This window comes from Neofelis nebulosa, chromosome 3 (genome assembly GCF_028018385.1).
Source record: "Neofelis nebulosa isolate mNeoNeb1 chromosome 3, mNeoNeb1.pri, whole genome shotgun sequence".
In the NCBI taxonomy this organism is placed as follows: Eukaryota; Metazoa; Chordata; class Mammalia; order Carnivora; family Felidae; genus Neofelis; species Neofelis nebulosa.
Window position 1 is genome coordinate 31276704 of NC_080784.1, and position 22885 is coordinate 31299588.

The window sequence follows — 22885 nt, forward strand, 5'->3', positions numbered from 1 at the left end:
CATTTATAACAATTAATCTCCATTGTCCCTTGGCATCAACTTGTTCCTTGGACAAACTCTTAACCTTATGGGTAGTCTGTGAACCTCTAAGTACTTCTAGCTTATCAGCTAAGTTCCCAGGTCCATAAAGTGAGATGCCCTACTTCTACTGTAGAAAGTTCTGGGTTCATTTATGGTCTCATGATGCTCCTTCTCTGGCTTCCATTTTTGTTTCTTTAGCAGAGTTCGGTAGAGGAGAGGCCAAGGACGTGGTTCGCTACTTTAAATCACTGTATTGGCTCTGGGAACCTCCAAGCCAGTACAGGGTGGGTTTTTTTGTTTTTTTGTTTTTTGTTTTTTTTATCTCCTCTTGTCATTTTTTCCTTTTCAAGAATTTATTTGCCATTCAGCAAAGGATTGAATGACTACCCAGAAAAACATGCCAACCCAGAATGACGGTGCTTCAGTAGTTCTGAGTCTGGCTCTCCTCTTTTCCTTTGGAAAACCAGTGACTCTCCCTTCATTCCCTTGTCATCTGCAGAAGCTGTATTAGGTAGCACAGCTTTTCCTGCTCCTCTTCTGTTCCAGAACTTCATTTTCAGGAGCCCCACGTAAGCTTTTTTCCCCTAGTGGGACTTTGAAGTGCTTCTAGCACTTAATTGCAAGGAGCTGTATTCCGAGCAAGAATAATAATTTTCAGGATTTTTTTTTAAAAAACTGGGAGTTCACAGAGCACAAAAAGCATGCAGATTTCTAAATTCAGAGCCAATGAAGATATCACAGGTAAGGTTTTCTTTAAAAAAAAAAAAAAAAAAAAAAAAAAAAAAAAAGATGGGGCGCCTGGGTGGCGCAGTCGGTTAAGCGTCCGACTTCAGCCAGGTCACGATCTCGCGTTCCGTGAGTTCGAGCCCCGCGTCAGGCTCTGGGCTGATGGCTCGGAGCCTGGAGCCTGTTTCTGATTCTGTGTCTCCCTCTCTCTCTGCCCCTCCCCCGTTCATGCTCTGTCTCTCTCTGTCCCAAAAATAAATAAAAAACGTTGAAAAAAAAATTAAAAATAAATAAATAAATAAATAAAAATAAAAATAAAAAAAAAGAAGAAAAGAAAAACAAACCTGTAATGTAGTGATTGACAGTTTCATATTAGAATTTAAAAATTGTTAAAATTTGTGTATTTCATTGAGGAAACTGCATAGAATTATTTAGTTTAATTTTCCGCAAGTAAAGTTTTTAGGACAATTCAGAATTGTCCTAAAATCTGCTAATAAGGATTCATTCACTCAGGGAAGACAGGGTCTAAATGATTGCTCCTTGGGGTAAACCCTACATCTCCCTAATCCCTGCTAATTGTCAAAGAAGAATAGAGTGGCTTCTTATCAGCAATTTGCATTTGTGTAATGGCCCTGGTCTGTTGGTGCTGTCTACTTCACTGATAAGGAAAACACCACATAAAACAAGCAAGAAAGTAAGCCATCCTTTCCAGCATTATTTTCTTTTCAGCCTGCCTTGAGCAAAAAGAGCCTGACGTTCTACAGGAAATACTGTGTGATTCTGTGGGAAAATATTTAGTGATGAATAGAGAACACTTAATTAGTCCTCAAATTTTTATTGTGTATTTATAAAACTGTGCAATAATGTGTGATTTCCAAAATGTGAAGTTATAAACAGTTTATATCATGTCCTACATACAATGATCATCACACTATTTCTTTTATATTTTATAACTTTAAACTGTTATAATAACAATATCATAAGTACATTTAATTCAGTAACTTGGAAGTTGGGTCAGAAATATTAAAGAATTTTAAGAGTCTTAAAAGTTGAAAATAATCATACATTTAAGATGGTTTTCTTTTAGCTCAAATTGTTCTTCAACTTAATTTATGGGCAAATTTGGTGGTTATAAGTTATTAATAAGCAGTTATGATACAGTTACAGTAGATTATTGATATTTACTTAATGCCTTACAATTATGCAATGGTTGCCTCTGCAAATTAGACAATCTCTCTTCATATTTTGTACAAGAATAATTTACTAAGAACATTTGAGGCTTGATTATATATCCTGAGTCTGGACTTTTTGTTTTTCCACATAGATATTAACAGTATCATAGATTTGCATGCAGCGTGGCAGCTGACAAAGTACTTTATCACACTTCCCAACAGTCCTGTGATAGCACATTTTACAGCTGAGTTTACTGAGGCAGGTTAGCTAGACGAGAGTCACACAGCTAGTAATTGGTAAAATTGAGCCTGGGATCTGATTCTTCTCAGCTAACGCCAGTGTTCATTTCGTTTCATTTTCTCCATAAAGGTATCCTTTTAGGGAGAATTGTTCACAATCTTACAGTTTTTTTTTTTTTTTAATTTTTTTTTTCAACGTTTTTTATTTATTTTTGGGACAGAGAGAGACAGAGCATGAACGGGGGAGGGGCAGAGAGAGAGGGAGACACAGAATCGGAAACAGGCTCCAGGCTCCGAGCCATCAGCCCAGAGCCTGACGCGGGGCTCGAACTCACGGACCGCGAGATCGTGACCTGGCTGAAGTCGGACGCTTAACCGACTGCGCCACCCAGGCGCCCCAACAATCTTACAGTTTTTAACCCCAGTAATTCTAGTTGTTATCTCTATGTCTTGTGCATAATAGACAATCATTAAAGAATTGTAGAAGGGATGAAGGAAGAAAAGTAGGAAGGAGAGAGGAAGGAAGGAAGAAAGGAAGGGAGGGAGGGAGGAAGGGAGGGAAGGAAGGAAGGGAAGGAGTGGGGAGAAAGGAAGAAAGAGAGAGGGGAAAGGAAATGAGGAAAGAAGGGAAGAAGGAAGGCAGGCTAGAAAAAAGGGAGCCCTATTATGAGGGGCAGGATTTGAGGAGTCTGTAAATGGTGATCTTAGTCCGCAAATCCTTGGCTAAGTCTGAGAACTGTCCAGCCTCCCTGGGGATGGTCATTAGTCCTGACCTATAGGCCAGGGGAGACCAGGTCAAGAGTGAAGCACTCCAAAGTACATTCTCTGGTAACAAGTTACTGCTTTATTTATACTTTCTTCCTTATAGTATTGCAGTTGCTAACATCCCAAGCAAAGTGTGTTTGGGATAAAGTGTTCATATAAACGGCAAGCATAAAAGTAGTAGATGCATATTTTGCAGTGTTCCTAATTGCGGTTCATTGTGATAAACTCCCAGTTACAACAAACTAGTCACAAAGTGGTGAGAGGCAGGATTTTTTTTTCTTTTTTTTCCCAACTTTTTATTTCAGTTCTTGTTAGTTAACACACAGCGCAATATTGGTTTCAGGAGTAGAATTCAGTGACTCATCACTCGCATAGAACACCCAGGGCTCATAGTAACAAGTAGAGGCAGGGTTTATTGAGTACCGAATAGGTGAGATGTACCTTCATTTACTTCCAGCAGGAACTATGAGGGTCTTCTTTTTTATACCAAAACACATTCTATCTGCAAAACTTTTAGCTTAACCTCTGATACAGTCCTCCCAGCTCCCCCAGAAAGAAGGTCGTTTCCATAGCTAGGTTTAAGAACCTCCTTTGTTGCATTAATTTCTGGCAGAATTACTAAATGGAAACTGACTTAGCAATACAGCGTATGTGAGCCAAGGAGAAAGGATATCGCTGCAGAATTTATCGATCTGCTTAAGACTGGCTGTGCACTGTATTGAACTAAGAAGAATGGAAGGAAACCTGGCAAAAATGTGCAGGGTTCATATATCACCATCTCCATCCCAGATTCTTCTGACAATTACATCTTATTCCTGTGTTTGGCTGTTGGTTCAGAACAGCTGTACCCAGTCGGCTGACACTTAGCATCACCCAGGAGTTAATTACTGCTTTACAATTCCATGATCATTTTTGTTCCTGCTTCGGCTAAAGGATAGAAGTGCTAAACATAATAATCCATGATCATATAAGCTAGTTGCTACTTCGTTTTCTCCCAGAATTATTTAACCGTCAAATATCCCAGCTTCAAGTAATGACCTAAGAATTTTTCAAATGAATGTGTCATAACTTGGTGCTGTGGGACAATCGTTTCACAGGGGAAATATTTTTGAAAAAACAAAAAGGGTGTTATTTCTGATTTTAACATACATTTATTAATCTTATTAATTAATTAAATTCCAAGGAATATGTACGAGGTATCTGTCTCTTGCTTATGTCACTGCTCATCTTTATTGTTAGTTTTCTAATTAATATGGAGTGTCTGCTCTTGGGGGGCTATGATGTGTTAGTTGTTGTTAATAAAAGCCTCAAGAGCCTGGTGCTTGGGTGAGGGGTAATCCTTAGCAACCTGTCAGGGACCACGCGGATCAGCTGGAGGCTCAGAATTTCTCGGTGGGAATGACTGGTGACAGCAGACTGCAGGTGGTCCATTGAGTACTGTCACCTGGGGCAGCAAGGAAACCAGGCCCAATTTGTCATCCCACAGTATCCTGTCAGCAGTTGAAAGTCTTAAGCACAAAACCTTTAGCATTTAAGGCAAATTTCCTCCTTGTAGCTTTTAAAAGTAATTGCCATGGATGGAAATATTAATACGTCGCATGCAAGCAAACAGTTGTTCACTTGAAGATATCGTGTTAGATTAAAATTATGTGATGTATAGAAACGTTGTCTACTCTATGACTTTACTAGACGAAATGATGCCAGTTACATCCCCCTCTACCTGACAAAGATGTGAGAGTATAGCTGATAATACAGGGTAAAATCATTCTCCTTGGTTCCTTTTGTTTGGTGAAGGATACCTTGAAATGCATTTTGAAAGGCCTTTTTGTTGGAGGAATTAAAAAATTGACGCAGTTCTTAATTATCCATAATAATGATCCAAGAGTACCATGGATGTTTGAAATCCCCAGATTTCCACTGGTGAGATGCTCATCTGATTGATAAACACCTTCCCTACTTACCCAGTAATAATACCTGCTGTTACTCATTGTGTGCCCGTGCTATGCCAATTCCTCTACCGAGGTTATTTAGGATCCCTATGACAATCCTGTAAGAGTGCCATTACCATTGTTTTCAAAATGGGAAAATTGCATTCTGGGTGGCTAAGTGACTTGCTCAAGGACACAAAACTAGTACGACATGGGATTTGAACCAGATCTGTCTCCAAAGGCCAAATCTGACTGTTCTTTGCTGTTTACTCCTAAAAACCATGCTGACAGTAGAGAAAAGGTCCAAAAACATGCCCTAGATGGGAGGATGCAGGGGAACAAAGGCCTTGCATGATTTGGAAACTGAATAATCAGACGTTGAGTATTTCTATCAGATAGAGTAAAAATCAGAATTGGAGAAGTCAAAACCAAAACGAAGCAAAATGGGGACTTACAATGGAAATGAAGAAGAAAAATCAAAGAAAGTGGAAAACTAATACATGAGAAGTCAAACAAAAGCAAATAAGGGCATCTGAGTTTCACATGCAAATGATAAAATGGAAAGTGATAAGGAAGTCAAAGAATCACTGAGAATGAGTCAGTAGACAAGGAAAAAATTTTGTCTAAAGATGCATATATATTTTTTCTTTTTCCTGGAAGAGTCAATAGGATCTTTGTTGGCTTACCATAATGCTTCTGCTTGTCACCCTGATAATGTCAGTCATGAACATTATGTAAATTAGACTGTTTGGGGTTGAGACTGAGCACTGCATGTAGTGTTCCTGATGGTGTGAGTGGGGAGAAGTTCTGGTACTAAATGCTCTTGAATCTGAGGACCAAGAGCTTGGGCTTCATTTAATCCATATGCTGAATGGTGGTGGCATCATTTTCACATCGCTTTCACATAACTGAAGCTTGACAGGTGGATATCAAGCTTACCACAGCTGTAAACCAAAATTAAGACTACGGTGTCTACTCCTGACTCAAAATGGATACATTTTGTAGTGCCATTATTGTCCTTTGCAGTAATACTAGACTGTCTTTCCATTTCCTTAAAAGTATGGCGGCAGACATTCAACAGTCTTCTTCTGAGTGGAACGGAAACTTTGAATAGAGTGACTCCTAATCTGTATGTTAATACACATACAACTAATAACATATAATTTTTTTATTAGAAACAAATAAGCCACCTTGTATTCTTCTTTGATACATGTATCTAAAAACTATAAGGTCAATATGCATATAAAATGTAATTTCCAAATTAAATAAGTAGATGCCATTCAAAAATGATACTGAACATCAGTTGCCCTGACATGACTTTATATCATTACCTTTGAGCCTTCCTGGAAAATATATTTTATTTGTGATAGGTCTTCTCTCTTCCGACTTCCTTAGAAGATAAAATATTGGTTATAAAAAATGTTAAGCATTTTTTTCTATTTCATTCTAATTAAATTAATTAACTGCAGTTACCCTTTGATAATTCTATTCCATTTAATTACACCCAGAAAGTACCTTTCTTTTTTGCTGTCGTTTGTTAAACCTGAAAGTGACGTCCGTCACACTTTCTGCGAACTCTTCCTTTTAAGAGAATTTAAGAGTAAAGGCTGTTTAGAAGAGGGAAAGACACATGTAAACCTTCCCCTTCTTTATCTTCTATCCAGCTACATCTACGTCAACAACCGGAACAAGCCATCTTGTAAAGTGTGCAGAGAAGGAGAAAACTTTCTGTGTGAATGGAGGCGAGTGCTTCATGGTGAAAGACCTTTCAAACCCCTCAAGATACTTGTGCAAGTAAGAACGAGAAATCCTCTGTGTGGCTTATGTCCGTAATGACTGCTTTCAGACAACTCCATGTCTCATGTCTTGTTGTTTCTTTTCCCAATTTTGTTGTGTTTTGTTGAATAATGCTGTTTTATTTTGTAGAGCGTTTTTGAAAAGTTCACACCATTTGTCATCTCTTGTGTTACATCCAGAATTGTTGTTTGCTTTTTTTCAATTTTCTTTGTGCCTTTATATTTATAAAGTTGCTTTCCTCGTGGTTCTCCTCACTGTTACCTAGAAGAGATGTGCAAATATCATAGAGGCCAATAACTTTTGAAACCACCTTCTCCATCCAGTGTATGAATTAAGCTGTAAGACCATGTTCCTTTTGACCCCAGTGATCACCTGCAAAATGAATAGGACAGCTAAAAGAAGAAGGGGAAAAGATTCACTACTTACACATCTGTTACACTTGGCATTAGCTTGTTGTTTTATAACTACTTTAAAAATGGAATTTAGCTTGATCTCACTAATGGGAAAAAAAATTACATGTGTTTGGAAATGCATTTAGTGTGTGTAGCATCACTGTGTATAGAAGGCAGAGTTCTTTCATGCTGCCCTTGTGTGTAGATAAATTTAGAATGGTGCTCCTTCCAATGACCTGAAGAATGTGATGCACCATTAAGAAGAATGACAGTTATTCTCTCTCAACAGGCAGAATGAAACAATGATATTAGCAGTACATTAAATATTTAAATCCTATAGTTAAAATTAGTAGGTCTCCTTAAAACCCATGTTTACTGTACAGTACATTTTAAGTCTACTCTTTTTTTTTTTTTTTAATGTTTTTATTTTCTTTTTGAGAGAGAGAGAGACAGACAAAACATGAGCTGAGGAGGGGCAGAGAGAGGGAGACAGAATCGGAAACAGGCTCCAGGCTCTGAGCTGTCAGCACAGAGCCTGACACGGGGCTCGAACTCACTGATGGTAAGATCATGACCTGAGCCTAAGTCAGACGCTTAACCGACTGAGTCACCCAGGCACCCCAAGTCTACTCTTGATATTTAGGCTGTATGTGGGACGTGGACTCATATAGTTTGATGTGGGAAAAAATGTGTCCTGTCCCATTGAAATGATGAGAGACGCATATTTATTTTGCATAAAAATGATCTCGTGCTCCAGCATATGAGCTTGTGACTTGAATGTTGACAAAGAAGAACAAGTTTGTCAGAGAGACAGCTGAGCTAATAGAAGGAGCAATTAGCAAAATTAAAAAAGAGGCACAAGAAATAATTAAGAAGGCCATGTCCCCTTTATGTCATACAAGTAGCATACAAATATTTATGTGATGATGGTTCTAAGAAAACCTTTAATTTTTATAAGTAACAAAGCACATCTTAAAAGACACACCTTTTAGGGATGCCTGGGTGGCTCAGTCGGTTGAGTGACCAACTTCGGCTCAGGTCACGATCTCACAGTTTTTGGATTCGAGCCCCGCGTTGGGCTCTGTGCTGACAGCTCAGAGCCTGGAGCCTGCTTCAGAGTCTGTGTCTCCTTGTCTCTCTGCCTCTCCCTTGCTCACACTCTGTCTCTCTCTCTCTCTCTCTCTCTCTCTCTCTCAAAAATAAATAAAACATTTAAAAAAAAAAGACACACCTTTTAAAATCATAACATCAAACAAAGATGCCATTTTGTGGGAAATGTTTTGCTGCTCCCTGTGCTGTTCTAGACACGGGCTGTACATGTAGGGTGTCTCATGGGACCTGAAGTACTAAGTTCAAATATCTCCTAGAACTGTGCTCCTGCCCTCAAAGCTCTTGTGTTTTTTGTTTTTTGGTTTTTAAGTTCTTGTAAAAGAGAAGAAGTGGTTCCAAGAGAAAACAAGTTTGGGTAGTTGTATAGCTGATTTTACCAGCGAGGACAGACAACTTATAAAATTAAATATAGGCTTTTAGAGTGAATAAAAGACTAAGAATCACAAAAATGGGATTCTGATCTCAATTGCTAAACATCTCTTTCATAGAGATAGGTAATAGCCATTAGCTAAGACACAACTAACAGGTAAAAAAAACCTTTTCAAAATTTTAAAGCCAGGTAAGAATGAAAGAGTATGTAGAAAACTATTTTGTCCGGGTCCAGATTGCTTCATATGACTATCAATGTTTGTTGTTTTAAAAATAATTTTAGAGATTCACTTTCTGATCACCAGTATATTCAAACCTACATACCTGTAGCAAAGAATAAAAGTTGGTTAATTGTGATCCTTGGTTTGCTGACCTGCTGTGAAACAGCACAAATATGGCACCCCCATAGTTACCGTACTGAATTGGGATGCATAAATCTTATAATTTCCTACAAGGTTTTCTGTGATCGAAAAAAAACCCCAAACTGACGCTGAGAATTATAATCTGTAAAATAGGAGGTTCATTTATTATATGGGGAAACTTAGTTATTCCATCCTAAGTGCAAACAACCTAATTATGTTTTAATAAATCTCCTTGAAAAATAGCATAAAATTATAGTTCCTTAAATTCTCCTTCTTTTTAAACAACTATACTCATATTATCTATGTCTCAGACAATTACTTCTTAAGAAAAGCATCTGAGACCACTGTGTTTTAATTATAATAATGAAACACGATCACTTTTCATCATAGCCTTTGCAAAGATTTACAAGCTGAGTGAGTGCATATGATAGTTTCTGAATACCTCCAAGGAACCAGTGCAGTTATTTTCCACATATTAATTTCAGCTATTCTGCAGCCCTCCCACGTCCTACACAAAACATGCAATCACATAAGTGCTGTTCATTTGTTCCATTTTGGTATTGTGCCAACAACTGTAATTTTTTTCACCCACCGGTTTTTCATTAAATGTTAAGCCCAATCCAGGAAAAAAAAAATTACTGTATATTTTTTAAATCTTGAAGTGAAATGTGTGTTATTCCTCTAATAATTATTAAAGCAGCAAGCCATGAATGAAAACTCTCTATCCTCCAGGCTAATTGTCTAGTGAGTTATGCGTGTCTTCCACTTCTCAGCAAATTGGTATCATAATTTTATTGTTTTTTTTTTTTTTTTTGGTGGGGGGGGGAGTAATTGTAATCTTTCAGAAAAGTCTTAAAAAGCTTATCACTGGATCTTGTTGGAAAGAAGATCTTTGACATCGATGAATTCTTAACTGTTTACCCCTTTTTGGACCGTGTCTTTACTGATGCATCAAAAGCAAGCTGGTACCTTGAGGGAAGAATTGGAGTATATTTAACATCTAAAATATTTCAGGCCTTTTTCATTAAATGAAAGATTTGTTGTTTTTGTTTTTTGTTTTTTGTTTTTTTTTTTTGATCGTTGTATTGAAAACGTCTTTAACATAAAAAGTAAGCACTACTCAGAACTGAAACGAAGACACATAATATACCATGTCTTTCGATAGTATACTGTTCACTAGGCCACTTGAATAGAGACAGAAAACATAAAAATGCTTCATTGGCTCATCATGGTCCTGTGTACGAAGCTAGTTCATAGTTTCCATATGGTCCATCTGTTTAAAGCAAAACATTGCTGAAGCATGAGCCACATCATTGAAAATCAACTTTATCTCATGATTCAGAAACAACCACAGGCATGGAAGTTTCCAAGTAGTCTCTCTGGTCACCTAATCCGTGGTTGTCTTCTTGGGAGTTGAAGTAGAAAACTGTACAGCGGGTCTCTTTTGTGTCTCCATTTTGAATAAGGTGTTCCAAATGGATTAACCATGTAACAGTTAAACACTTCTCTGAGGAGAGGTTTGCTGGTTACTTGGACATCCCCCTAAGGACCATGTGGGAATTTCTGCAGTGGCTCTCATCTTTTATATTGCCCTTCTCTCCATAGTAATTTAAAATTTATCCCAGGGAAAAAATAGTTACTATTCCAGACCTCATAAAGACAAGAAAGAAACGAATCATTCCATCTTTCACCATCTGATGCCCTATGTAATCACATGGTTCAAAGAAATAAGACAATTTGAAATAACATCCAGATTTGCCTCTTTGTTTGTCTCCTTGTTCTTATATATCAGTTCTTCTGAACATTTTTAGTAAAGAACGATTTTGGAAGATGTTGATGTGATTTTTTTTTTTAATCTAAACATGATTTTATACCAGATCGTATTTATAAACCCATTATGTTGTCCCACGGACAGATGTGGCTTTCTCATGAGGGGATTAGAGTCTTAACCACCAATTTTGGTGAACAGTCTTGATCCCTTTCCCTTCAACTCTCTGGACGATATCTTTATGTGTAATATGGAGTTAATATGTTCTCCAAATTTCTTTCCAGGGAGTGCATGAAATTAAATGAATTCATTTCTGCTAAAGTATTTCTAACTCTGGGGAAGCAAGATTTTTTTCCCCTTATAATAAAAAGTAAATGGTAGTATTACATTTTCTCTGTAGACATCAGAAAAATATATACACCTGTCTTAATAGACTACATGCTAGGATGTTTGAAAAACCCGATTTCTTCATTTTATTTAACATTAGCAGTTTTCCTTGGTTTGGTGGGGCTCCCGGCTAGCTTTATAACTTTGCATTTGACAGATCAAGTAATATCGCTGACCATTATCTTCCTTCTCCACAAACACAAAAAACAAAAACAAGGAAACAAAACAAAACAAGGAAGATGCGAGTTGCCTTCAAACATGAACTTACGATTTTGAGTCATTTTTATGAAACTGTGCAGTATATATAAGGGCCTATAAAAATATGCAACTGTAGGAGATAAAGACACAGCAAATATGTTATAATAAATTATACTCAACAATGAAATATTAAACTTTTGTTTGTAGAACAGCTTTCTATTTATCTATACCAGGCATTTTTGAAAACACAGAGAAAATGGAAGGCATGGTCTCTGGTCCCTGGAAACTTAGTCTGTTTAGGAAAATGAAGTAGCTAAAATAGTAAATCAATTAGAGTCAATATATCCCAAGTGGTGCAATGCTGATTATCATGTAATGAAAATCGAAAGAAAGAAAAAGAAAAGACCGGAATGACTTGGAGAAGGCTTTATAAACATTGCCATCATTTATGGAGTCTTTTCCATATACCAGGCAGGCATTGAGGCTGCAACAATAGTTTCTGTGAGACACAGTGACGTGAATATCTAGACCAGCAGCTCCATTGTGGGAAGCAAAACAGACCAAACAAAACTTAGACATGAGGGCCAGTTCAAGAGCTCTGAAGGCCAGGTAGGTGACCTTGGACATTGTGATACCTAATAGGGAGTATTAGTAACATCTGGAGCAGGAGAGTGATACAGTAAACATAGCAGATATTTAGGGAAGACAGACTAAGACACAGGCTAGAGACATTTGGGGACTAGGTTAGATTGGGAGAGAAAGCCAGAGACACTAGCTGAGGTTCAAGTTTTATAAAATCCTGGCATAAAATGATGATGATTATACTTCTGACACTTTCTGGTAGCTGGGTTAACATAATTAAATAAGGGAATGATGGCTCAGATTCATGGTTGTGTCCTGTGGCTTCATTATCATGGCTGTAGAAGGAGAAATTTGGAATAGAAAAAAAGGAATATGTATTGGGTTAGAGCCTCCAGTCCATAAGAATAGACTGCTAACTGCACTCTTTTTCTAGCCCTGGAAGAGTTCATTCTTCAGAGTGGGTGTGACCCTTGCCTGTAGCACATCTGTTCTTAAGAGATGACAGGCTTAACAGATGGAAAAGCGTTTATGAGACAGTGAGTGCAACTCTTGTGGCTCAGACCCGTGATCAGCTCTTCAGATGACCATGTCTTCTATTTCTTCTATGTTTGCCATGCATTGAGAATCCGGCTTAACTAGGGGTTTATTAACTCATTTTTGGCTTTCACTCTCTAAGGTAGATTGAAGGAAGTCCTTTTGTCCTCATAGAAAACAATTGAGGTGTAGTTTTACCTAAAATCAGGGGCAATGACAATGTCTTCTTAATAGTTTGCATGCTTTTTTCTCCTAAAATCAGGTAGGCAGCCCTAAAGATTTATTGATCTCCTTCTATGAGGCAGGCTCTGTGCTTATTCTCAGTAGAAAGTACTGAACAAAACCATGCTGGTTTCTGCATGGAGTCTATTAGGCTGTCGAGAGTAGCAAACATATTTCAAGTAATTAATTTAATTATAAATTGTAGGTGTGCCAAGTGCTGTGATGGATATTTAGGGAGCTAATGAAATGTCTAATGGGGGACCCCAACTTGTCAGAGAGTCTGGGAAAAAAATATGCACCAAACGGTCTATTTAAAGCAAAACACAATTTTGAAACATTTTTATCGAATTATTTAAGTAAAAAGTGGATATTTAGCTGTTTCATTATAAAATGAGGCTCGCAGTGTAGATAGAACTGTAAAGTTCTGAATCTCCAGGCTCTTTGACAAGACAGGGGAAGACATCCTCCAGAGAGGAAGACCAAACCACAAAGTAGCACTCAGTATGTCATCGTGTGACAGTGACATGGAGATGCATGGGATGTAGATTGAACCCATATCCGATTAAATTGTTTGACCCCAAACTTACAAAGATACATCATGTAGAGTAAACAGTGGTGAGAATTTTAGTCTACAGATGAGCATTTCAGAACAAGCTGTGCAAACAGAGCTTTGGGAAGGGCACGAAGGTTCAAACAGGGACAGGTTAATTCATAAACACTGCCACCCTCATTATTGGGATTGTATGTCTTAGACATTGAAAAACATCACTGGAGACCCAGGACAACTTCGGTTTTTGGTTTCCTCAATATTTACCCATGAATCCAATGTGGCCACTATATGTATCCTATTATCTCCTGGATTGAGAACAAGTCCACAGATCATAATAATAAATTTAAAAAAAGGAAAAAGGGTGATTCAGACTAGCTTCACAGTATTGGGGAGGTATATAGGGTTGGATCTGAAGGAAATGTTGTGGGAACCTTTTATATTTGATGTTTTCTTTAATGACGTTGAAGAAGGCATTCCCTTGAGAAAATACACATCTTTTGCAGATGATGCCATAAAAAGGGTGAAACACAAATTAGAAAAGCATATACAAATCTCAAGAAATCTCTCTCAAAGATAGATAAAAGAATGAGGTTCGTCTCGGGAAAATACACACCAACAGTAACAACACATTTGGGAAAGAATAATCCACAACACAGATACTCCAGCAGTGAGTGGGCGAGTTCTAGCCAGAATGCCGAGCAGGGGAAGGGTTGGAAAAGTCAGCACTTGCAACGTGACACTCTAGAAAAACAGACAAGCACTGTTTGAGCTAGTGTATACACCACTAACTCTAGCTTACATGGAATGAGAGCAAAAGGCCTAATATCTAACACTTAAACTCACTGATATTCCTTAAGATGTTATTTGTGGGCATTTCCACTACTTGATATTTGTAAACATTAAACACCAAAGAAATTATTCCAGAGGTTATACAATATGAAGGAAATACCACTAGTATTGAGGTAGAGCAAAAAGACAGTAGGGACTCCTCTTTTTGAGGCAAGGTATTTTAAAATTGTCCAAATATATCATTGTGATGACGAGGAATGAGGAAATATCAGGTGTAGACCTTGTTTCCCTTTTGCTGCCAGATTAAGGAGGACCTGATGAAAATTAATGAAACCAAGGAATAAATGATGTCTAAGGATGGTTTAAAATTTGGCCATCAATTGATAAAACCGTAAAACCATTTATAATGGTTTATTAAATTAGCAAATGCTAAATAACCAGAAGTTTCTTGGGGGTATGTAATATCTTTGAATATGCCTAGTGCCTCCACCAAAAAAAAAGGGAAATATCCAATTAGAATATAAAAACTACACCAAGCACTAAATTGATTCTCAAAATACATTAATGTATTATTGATTACATAGTAAGCATATCAGGATAGTCACCAAGTACTAAGGTTATTACTAGAAAAGAACTAAGGTTATTACCAATGCTATGTGCAAGTCTTGGTCACTAGATTGTACTACTTTATTCAATCCAAGTAAACTGGTATTTCAGCAACAGTATTTAAATTTGACATGTAGCACATCTGTATTTAAAGAGTTACAGAGCCCTTTCCAATTCCAAACACAATGTTGAAGGTTTCTATTTAGGGAAGCGAGCCCGTGAGGGCAGCACTGGGAGCTGCTATTAAGAAGAAATTATGTAGGAGTTTACAGAGGAGAGTCTGTCATAAACTATACAAATAAAAGCCAGAAGTTCAATATTGACCTATACCTGACAAATCAATTGACTATATGAAAGTCTCTTTGATACAGTTCATTATTGGACTCTGCCGTCCAATACTATCTTGGGCTCAGTTTAACAAACATTTTATGAGAGCTTTTTACAAGGCAGACACTGTGTTAAAATTAGAGATACAGTGGGGCGCCTGGGTGGCTCAGTCGGTTGAGCGTCGGACTTCAGCTCAGGCCATGATCTCACAGCCCATGAGTTCAAGCCCCACTTCGGACTCTGTACTGACAGCTCAGAGCCTGGAGCCTGCTTCGGATTCTGTGTCTCCCTCTCTCTCTGCCCATCCCCTGCTCGTGCTCTGTCTCTCTGTCTGTCTCTCAAAAATGAATGTTTAAAAAAAAAATTTTTTTTTTAATTAGAGATTCAGAACGATCAAAATATGGTCACTGTCCTCACCACAGAGAATTCCAACCCAGACACGTGAGGGCTGTGAAAGAGATCAGGACAGGGTGCAGTGTGAGAGGCAAAGACAGACTCCTCAGCCAGGGCAGGGAAGTGGGAGATGGAGAGGTGGAGGTCAGGGAAGGGTCAGTTGGGAGAGGGGATACCTAAGTTCGGACAAAACGATCTGCGAATTTTCATCGCATTAAGAACAAATGTAAAACAAAGATCATTGCTCATGTAAAGAGCACATACTAAAACAATATATAGAAGCTACAATAGAGGCTTGATTATTATTCAAACAGATTGTCCTAAGAGACAAAATTCTTGGAATTTGCCCAGACTCGTGCCAAAGCATATTGTCCAAAATGAGATTAAATTTACCATACTCTTATCTCCAAAGAAAGTGATAGATTGGATGCTTAATGTACAGTGCTAATTTAGAAACATGTCAGAAGCCAGACAGTCTCCCTATTCTTTTAGAAGTAATTCCATAGAATTTAATCAGAGCTTATCGATCAGATGAGCTTCCATTTGCATATGCTTTCTCTCCACAGTCAATGCGGTCTGCAGTGTTGCATAGGCAAAATCTGTTTCTGCTTCTTTCAATTTGTTGTGGCAACAACTCTAGAGGTCCCCAAAAGTTCCATAATAACAGTTGTTGCTGAACACTTAAATTGCTTAGGAATAGGTATTTGCAGTTTGTTTTACCTCCATGATTGTCTTAAAATCCATTGTATCAAAAATGTTTTCTAAAAGTCCTTGAGTCCTCCTCCATGATTGGTAACACATTCAGAAGAAATGCTCAGTTTCCACACAGTGGTTCCATGTGTTAGGATGAGCACTGATTTCCAGAACCTTTGTGGTGAAAGGAACCGTTGAGAACCGCTTAGTCAAATCCCTTCATCTTATCCCTGTGGCCCCATGAAGTCAAATGGGCTGCCCACATCGAGGCAGCAAGATACTGTGGTGCCAGGATAGACGGGCTTAGTCTCCGTTTTCCAAGGTCAGGGTCTCTGACATCTTGAACGTTAGTGTACCTGCAGATCTCTTGGGGATCTTGTTAAAAACGCAGATTCTTAGTTAGCAGTTATAAACTGGGGGCCTGGAATTCTGCATTTCTACTAACGAGATCCCAGGAGATGCTGGTGCCATTCGTCCATGAGCCACACTTTGAATAATAATGTTTCACCCCAAGAAAATGTATCTGAGGATAAACATTACCACAAGAATAGTCCTGGTGCAGATACAGCTGATAGTTCCAAAAAACATTGGCATATTTTAACCATATCTAGTGTTAGTGTACCAACTAGCCATGTCATTTTATGATAGAGATAAACCACCATGCCATAGGCCAATTCCCTAGGAAACATCACCTTAGAAGTTCGTACTAATTAGAAAATTGATTGGATAAGATTTTTGATCTGCATCGCCTCCTTGTCCTGTGCCTTCTCATCCCCAAACTGGCATCCAAGATGCATAAGTGACAATTTTCTATAAATGCATTCCTTTTCTTAAGCGACTCATGATTCTTCAACTATATGTTCATTTTATGATCCTTACTTAAATCAATGCACTGCTTACCTCAAATCGTTCTCTCCCTTCTGCACCTCTATCCCCCAATACACACACACACACACACACACACACACACACATGCATACAGTGTTCACATGTCTTATACCATGTTCATTGTATGAAACAAGTGGATTACTGTGTGATCAATAAGAGAATTATAATTGTTATCAATAATGCAAACAGGTAAGATAAAATGGTCATTGTAGAATATGCCCTTAATTCTGGAGTACCTGCTTAATCGTAGGCTATGTCCATGTGAATTTTAGTCCTTGTTCAGAAACAAATACACAAACAAAAATCCTGTATATTTCAGAAGTCATTATGTTAAATACATTATATGAAAAATAGGTTTCCATGTATTTTCCTTATATATCTGTGAAGACATTCTTATTGAAGCATGTGACATCTTTATGAAAAAATGACCCAGCTTCACAGGCTATCATTCTTATTTCTGTATTTCTCTAGGTAGATCTTCCTCTATTCACTGCTGCAAAAATATTCTAACCAAAGAAACCAATTCAATTATATAGATAGAATTTGTTCAAATTTTATATATATGTATGTGTGTGTGTGTGTGTGTGTGTGTGTGTATAAAGTGTTTTGAAGAGTTAAAAGGGCTGTATCAGTATAAGATATTCATTGTTAAGTTTATTGATAATACCAGTGATCATAATTATATTTAAGTTTACACAAGAACTCATTACCAGAACTCATACCAGAACTTTAGTATTTTATCTTGCAGGCCATTCTTCATGAAATAGAATTAGATATACCAAATCACTTGATAACACTTTTTTGGCATGGAATTTGGTTTTAAGAGGAATGCGAAAAATATCCTTATATTTGTAAAAATGGATGGTTTTATTCACATTGCTTTGATGCCAAAAAGATAATATTTATTCTTATTTACTATGGAGAAGAAAGGGCAGGTCATGTGTAAATCCTGAGGTATGTGCTGTCACAACTACATTTTATTAGGGGCTTTGCATGATGGTTATGGTATAGATGAACTATGGATAGTAACCATGACTGTGGGTGTTGAGCATGTATAAGCTTATTTGCTTCCTAGAACCTTTTGATGGCCCTCTTGACTAGAGCATGTTACTGGGTAAAATGGATCCAATATGAAATGCTTTCATTACTGGTATAATAGCAACGAAAACAGCAACTAGAAAGGACTTCCATATTTAGGCACATCCCCACTGCATGACCTTACAAACGATATTTATTATATCAAGATTCTAGAATTTGGATAGGTGAATGTATGTGAGTAAAACGAAAATTTGATGCAGTTTAAAAATAGTTTCACCTTAGATGCGAAATGACACCTATTAAGTACTATAGTAGAACCACCCTTTGAATTTTAAAAATGTATTTGTCTTTGGGGATCACTGGATGAAGTGAAGTTTGTGCTAATAAATGTCTGCTTCTTTCTGTCTTTCAGTATTAAAAAGGAGACCTAATTTGTCATACCTTTAAAAAAAATAGGGCATATAGTTTTTCTGGTCAGTAATCACTGGAGTGTGTAAGCGCTTGACTTCTATTGTAGTTTGATGATTGAACTTACAACATAAAAGTACCTGTGAAAGCACAAAATTGAGTGTCTATAAAGGGAAAAGCTCAGGATCCTTTAAATAATAAAAGATTATGGATGGAACTACGTAAGACCTTATCAAAACCAGTGTTTTAACAAGATAGGAGTCCTTACTCCGTGGCAGATAAGGAAATGCCAGAGGGAAAGTGACTTAGCTACACAGGCCTTGCCAGCCCTATGTAACTTGTCAACCTCCCTGGGAGTTAAATTTCATTTATCATTAAATGTTCTTATGAAGACTGAAGCAAACAACAACAAAAATATGTACCCCGCAGTTTCCATGGAACATAGTTTTCTAAATGTGTTCTTTTCCTTTTCTTTATGTTGTTCAGCCACCAGGTCATTGTAGGAATCTCCATATTCCATAGGAGGAAAATTGCCAGTCTGAAAATTCAGTGTCTTTAGCGTTCTATTGCTTATCACATTTTTGCCCTCTAGGTGCCAACCTGGATTCACTGGAGCAAGATGTACTGAGAATGTGCCCATGAAAGTCCAAAACCAAGAAAGTATGTTAAAATAATCTGAAATTTGCTTTCTCCCCCAAACTACAGCAACAATTACTACCACTTGGTGCTTTTACAGTTCAGTTGTAACTGATTCCTTTTGTCCTAACGATGGTTTAGCCACTCAGGGCATCAACTCATTCAGTGTGAGTTTGTTTCACTGTCTCTCAGCTTGGGCCCCAAAGATCATAGAGGTAAATTAGCATGACCAGTCCGGATGGCCAGGGATTCTGGTGACCATGGCAGGCAGGCCAACCAAAAACCATTTCTTTCCGGCACTGTGGACCAAAGATGTCCCGTGGAAAACGGAGATAAAGAAAACATCAGATGCGATTTTCAGCGAGTCCCTCTGAAAGAAAGCAGTCACTTCAAATGCTGCTATCTTCCTTTCTGCCATACAAACCCTAGGACCCCATTTTGTGCAGATTTTTAATCCTTCGAGGGAAATGCCAGAGTCTGAAAACCATGGTTAGGACAAAGACTCAGTTCCTGAGGGTGAACTCGCCAAGTTCAGTCAAATGACACTGAAGGAGCTTCTTTCTAGCATATATTCACCTCTTCTCTTTTTCTCTGTTTTTTCTACCATTGTTTTTTGTTTCTTCTCTCAGGTGCCCAAATGAGTTTACTGGTGATCGCTGCCAAAACTACGTAATGGCCAGCTTCTACAGTACGTCCACTCCCTTTCTGTCTCTGCCTGAGTAGGAGCATGCTCAGTCGCTGCCGCTTTCTTGTTGCATCTCCCCTCAGATTTCACCTAGACATAGATGTGTTTTACCAGGTCTAACATTGACTGCCTCTGCCTGTCGCATGAGAACATTAACACGAGCGATTGTATTACTTCCTCTGTTCGTGACTAGTGGGCTCTGAGATACTAATAGGTGTGTGAGGCTCCGGATGCTTCTGAAATGGATACTGAATAATGTGATACAAAATGATAGCCAATATCACACAGTGCAATTATAATAAAAGCATTTAAAAGTCTCACTGTTATTGATAAAATAAAATCATTCTGCTAAACAGTCCATCTTCTTTATAAAATGGCAGCGTCCTGCAAAGGATGTTGCTAAATTGTAATCAGTATGCACTTGAAATGATGGTAAGTTAATTTCGGCTCAGAATGTGTTATTTATAACAAATAAACATGCTAAAAAGAGTTCAGATGTTTCTCTTCATTAACAGTTTGCATTTAGGTGTAAAAAGAGCACTGAGTAGGAAAATTACAAACATTTCACAGCAAATGAGATATCCTGGCTTTACGTTGCTTAGGAAACAGGTGATTCAGGATTAGTTTAAACAATCATTTCTTTATATTTGCATTTCTTTATGCTAGTTTCAATGACAATTTTAGGGACAAATAGGGGTTTTTTGATATTCATTACTTACTTTGAAATATAATAGTTTACATCCAGATATATATTTTTAATGCAGAACTGGGAAAGTTTGATGGATTTCTATGGCTTCGTGAAGGGTTGAACATCATCCTTAAAAGACCCAATCCACGTGTATATAATTTGTTTGGGTAACTAGATCATGTAATTTGTCCTTCTGCTGTGAACTGGGCTATCGCTTCTAAATCTGGAGCTTTCAAAGCATTGTATTTAAAATGGATTCCATATAGTTATTCATTGAGATGAAAGGGTGACAATTTTTTCCCCCCCGTGAAAGATCAGATAGTAAATACTTCAGGGTTTGCAGGTGATAACCGTCACCTGCACAACCACGAACTCTGCACAAAGCAGCCATAGCCAATGCATAAACTGATAGGCATGGCCGTGTGCTACTTTATTCACAAAAGCAGGCAGTGGGCTGGATTTATCAATCCCTGATTCGGATTGTCAGTTGCTCACCCTGAAAACTACTGGACATAGCCGATCAGTGTAAATTCACGTAACACAATGAATAGTGATACGAGCCGGTCATTTGGGGGCCCTGAAAGAATCAGAGATTTACCCTTACTTGTATGCATGCAAAGAATAAGATCCTGTTCCTCCTGTTAACAGTCATGGAAGAATAAATTTCATGGAAAAGTTAATTTCATATGCATTGAGGGGAGGCCATTTCCATAATATTCAATCATTTATTTAGTGAGGTGGTGCTTATGGCATATTTACACAGGCTACATATCAAAGATTATGTTATTAATCTTTTTAAATGTAGATAAGATGGAGAATAAAAAATAGAAGAGGAATAGTAGAATTTTACTGAATATTTTAAAGCCATTCCTTTCAGAAATCAGTTTGTATTCAAATAACATAGACTTAGCAAATCATGTGACTGTATAAATATGATAACATATCGTAGAATTGAGTGAAAATTCTGAACATTTGTATCACACTTAAGTGTTTGGTGTTATACCGAGTTTCATTGTGCACTGAAGGCAATGTTAGGGCACTATATAGAGAATCGCATTTTTAAAATGAAGCTATTTCCCCAAATAATGATGCAGTTAGATCTGACAGCAGTAGGCAAAGAAGATGTTTTCAGCTTCTATTTTAGACCATTTTCTTTTTCAGAAGATATTCTTTCAAAATAGCCACTATGTGTTTAATCAGAGTGTGATTCCTTAAATAAAATCTTTAGTAAGCTTTCGATCGCACTTTTGGAAGACATTCAAGAAAGCAGCCTTCATATTTACCCTGATGTAACAAAGATTGATAGGAAGTGAATTTATGAGCAGTCTGTGATGACTGTGCGTCAGGGCTCCCTCGGATCTGGAAAAGCAAGAGCTTCCCTTCAGAAACTGCTTTCCAAAGTTGTCTCACCCAGCGTTAATTTTCTGACCTCTATAGCTTAAATTTTCAATTTTCATTTCTGCAGACTCTCATATAGAAGGCAGGAAAATACACTTTGCTGTTTTAAGAACTTTATGTTCAAGTATCAGTGTGGTCTGCACAAAGGATAAAAAATGTTGCCACAGTGGTAATGATTAAACTTTAATTGTTTGTGTTCATAAAGTCTGAAACACATAACATAAATTTTGAAGGAAAAGATATTCCCCAGGTTCAAAGAGAAGCATTTTTTCGAGATACTAAACCACATTTTGAATAGAAGAATGACATTATAAAAGAATGTACAGCTTTTAAAATGCTTATTAACACATAACTTACATTATTAGGATTTGATGCAGTTTTTCTGGTCAGAGTATTCTATGGGGACATTTATTGATTTATAAAAATGGATTTAAAGTATGAAAGAAAAGAACAAATGTATATTTTATATGGCTTTCTTGAAGGCAGCCATTTGCCTTGAAATAAAACATATTTATAATACTTTCTAGGAAAATATTGTCAAGGTTAGTCAGCTTCAAATTTGACCTACCTTGACAGAGTTCCTACTCTCAAGCATTGTATTGATCATTGTTGGGGGTGGGGGGGGAGAATGTGCATATATAGGCAATTCATAATTGATATATAGACTTCCTGGGCAGAAAAAAAAAAAAAAACACAGCTTCAATAGTTAGAGGCAGTATACAGCAAGTATATCATATATAAACTAATATATAATAATAAGTTATTATAGAATAGCCCAAATCATAGAATATTTTTACAGAGTACAATTTTAGAACTTTTAGGCATATTGTCAGCATGAGTAATCCCAATAGATCTCCTTAAATGTAATTTTGAATCAGAGTTTACTAGTGCATAAATCACTTGCGTTGATTCTAAATGCTTTAAAAACCATTGAAATTACTAATTTATCCAACGTGTATCTGGATGACAGTAGAATAAAGACACAATCTGTGACATAAATTATCATAAATTCTAACTGAGTGTTAGACTTTCTTGTGTGTGTGTTGGTGAATGTGCTTCTGTGCACATGGAAACTTGGGAGTGCGGAGAAAGCCTCCTATTACATTCCAAAAGGCTCAATGGCAATATGGATTTGTATATGTGAAAATAAAAAGTATCTGCATTTGTAAAGGTAAGTCAAAAATGAAAAGTCAGACACTAAATACGTCCCACT

At 37.4% G+C, this 22885-nt stretch overlaps 1 protein-coding gene across 21 annotated transcripts in view; it reads left to right on the top strand.

Moving 5' to 3' along the window:
* The window catches only part of NRG1 (neuregulin 1), a 224826-nt gene that overhangs the window by 183691 nt on the left and 18250 nt on the right, over positions 1-22885 (top strand). For 13 of the 21 annotated variants that reach the window (XM_058720225.1, XM_058720228.1, XM_058720229.1 and 10 more), the window contains 2 exons: positions 6517-6646; positions 19531-19589. In XM_058720225.1, the coding sequence (XP_058576208.1) occupies positions 6517-6646; positions 19531-19589 (189 nt within the window). Of the gene's footprint in view, positions 1-6516; positions 6647-18857; positions 18926-19530; positions 19590-22885 lie in introns of those variants that run through there. The other 8 variants (XM_058720227.1, XM_058720235.1, XM_058720222.1 and 5 more) reach the window with 5 other exon arrangements.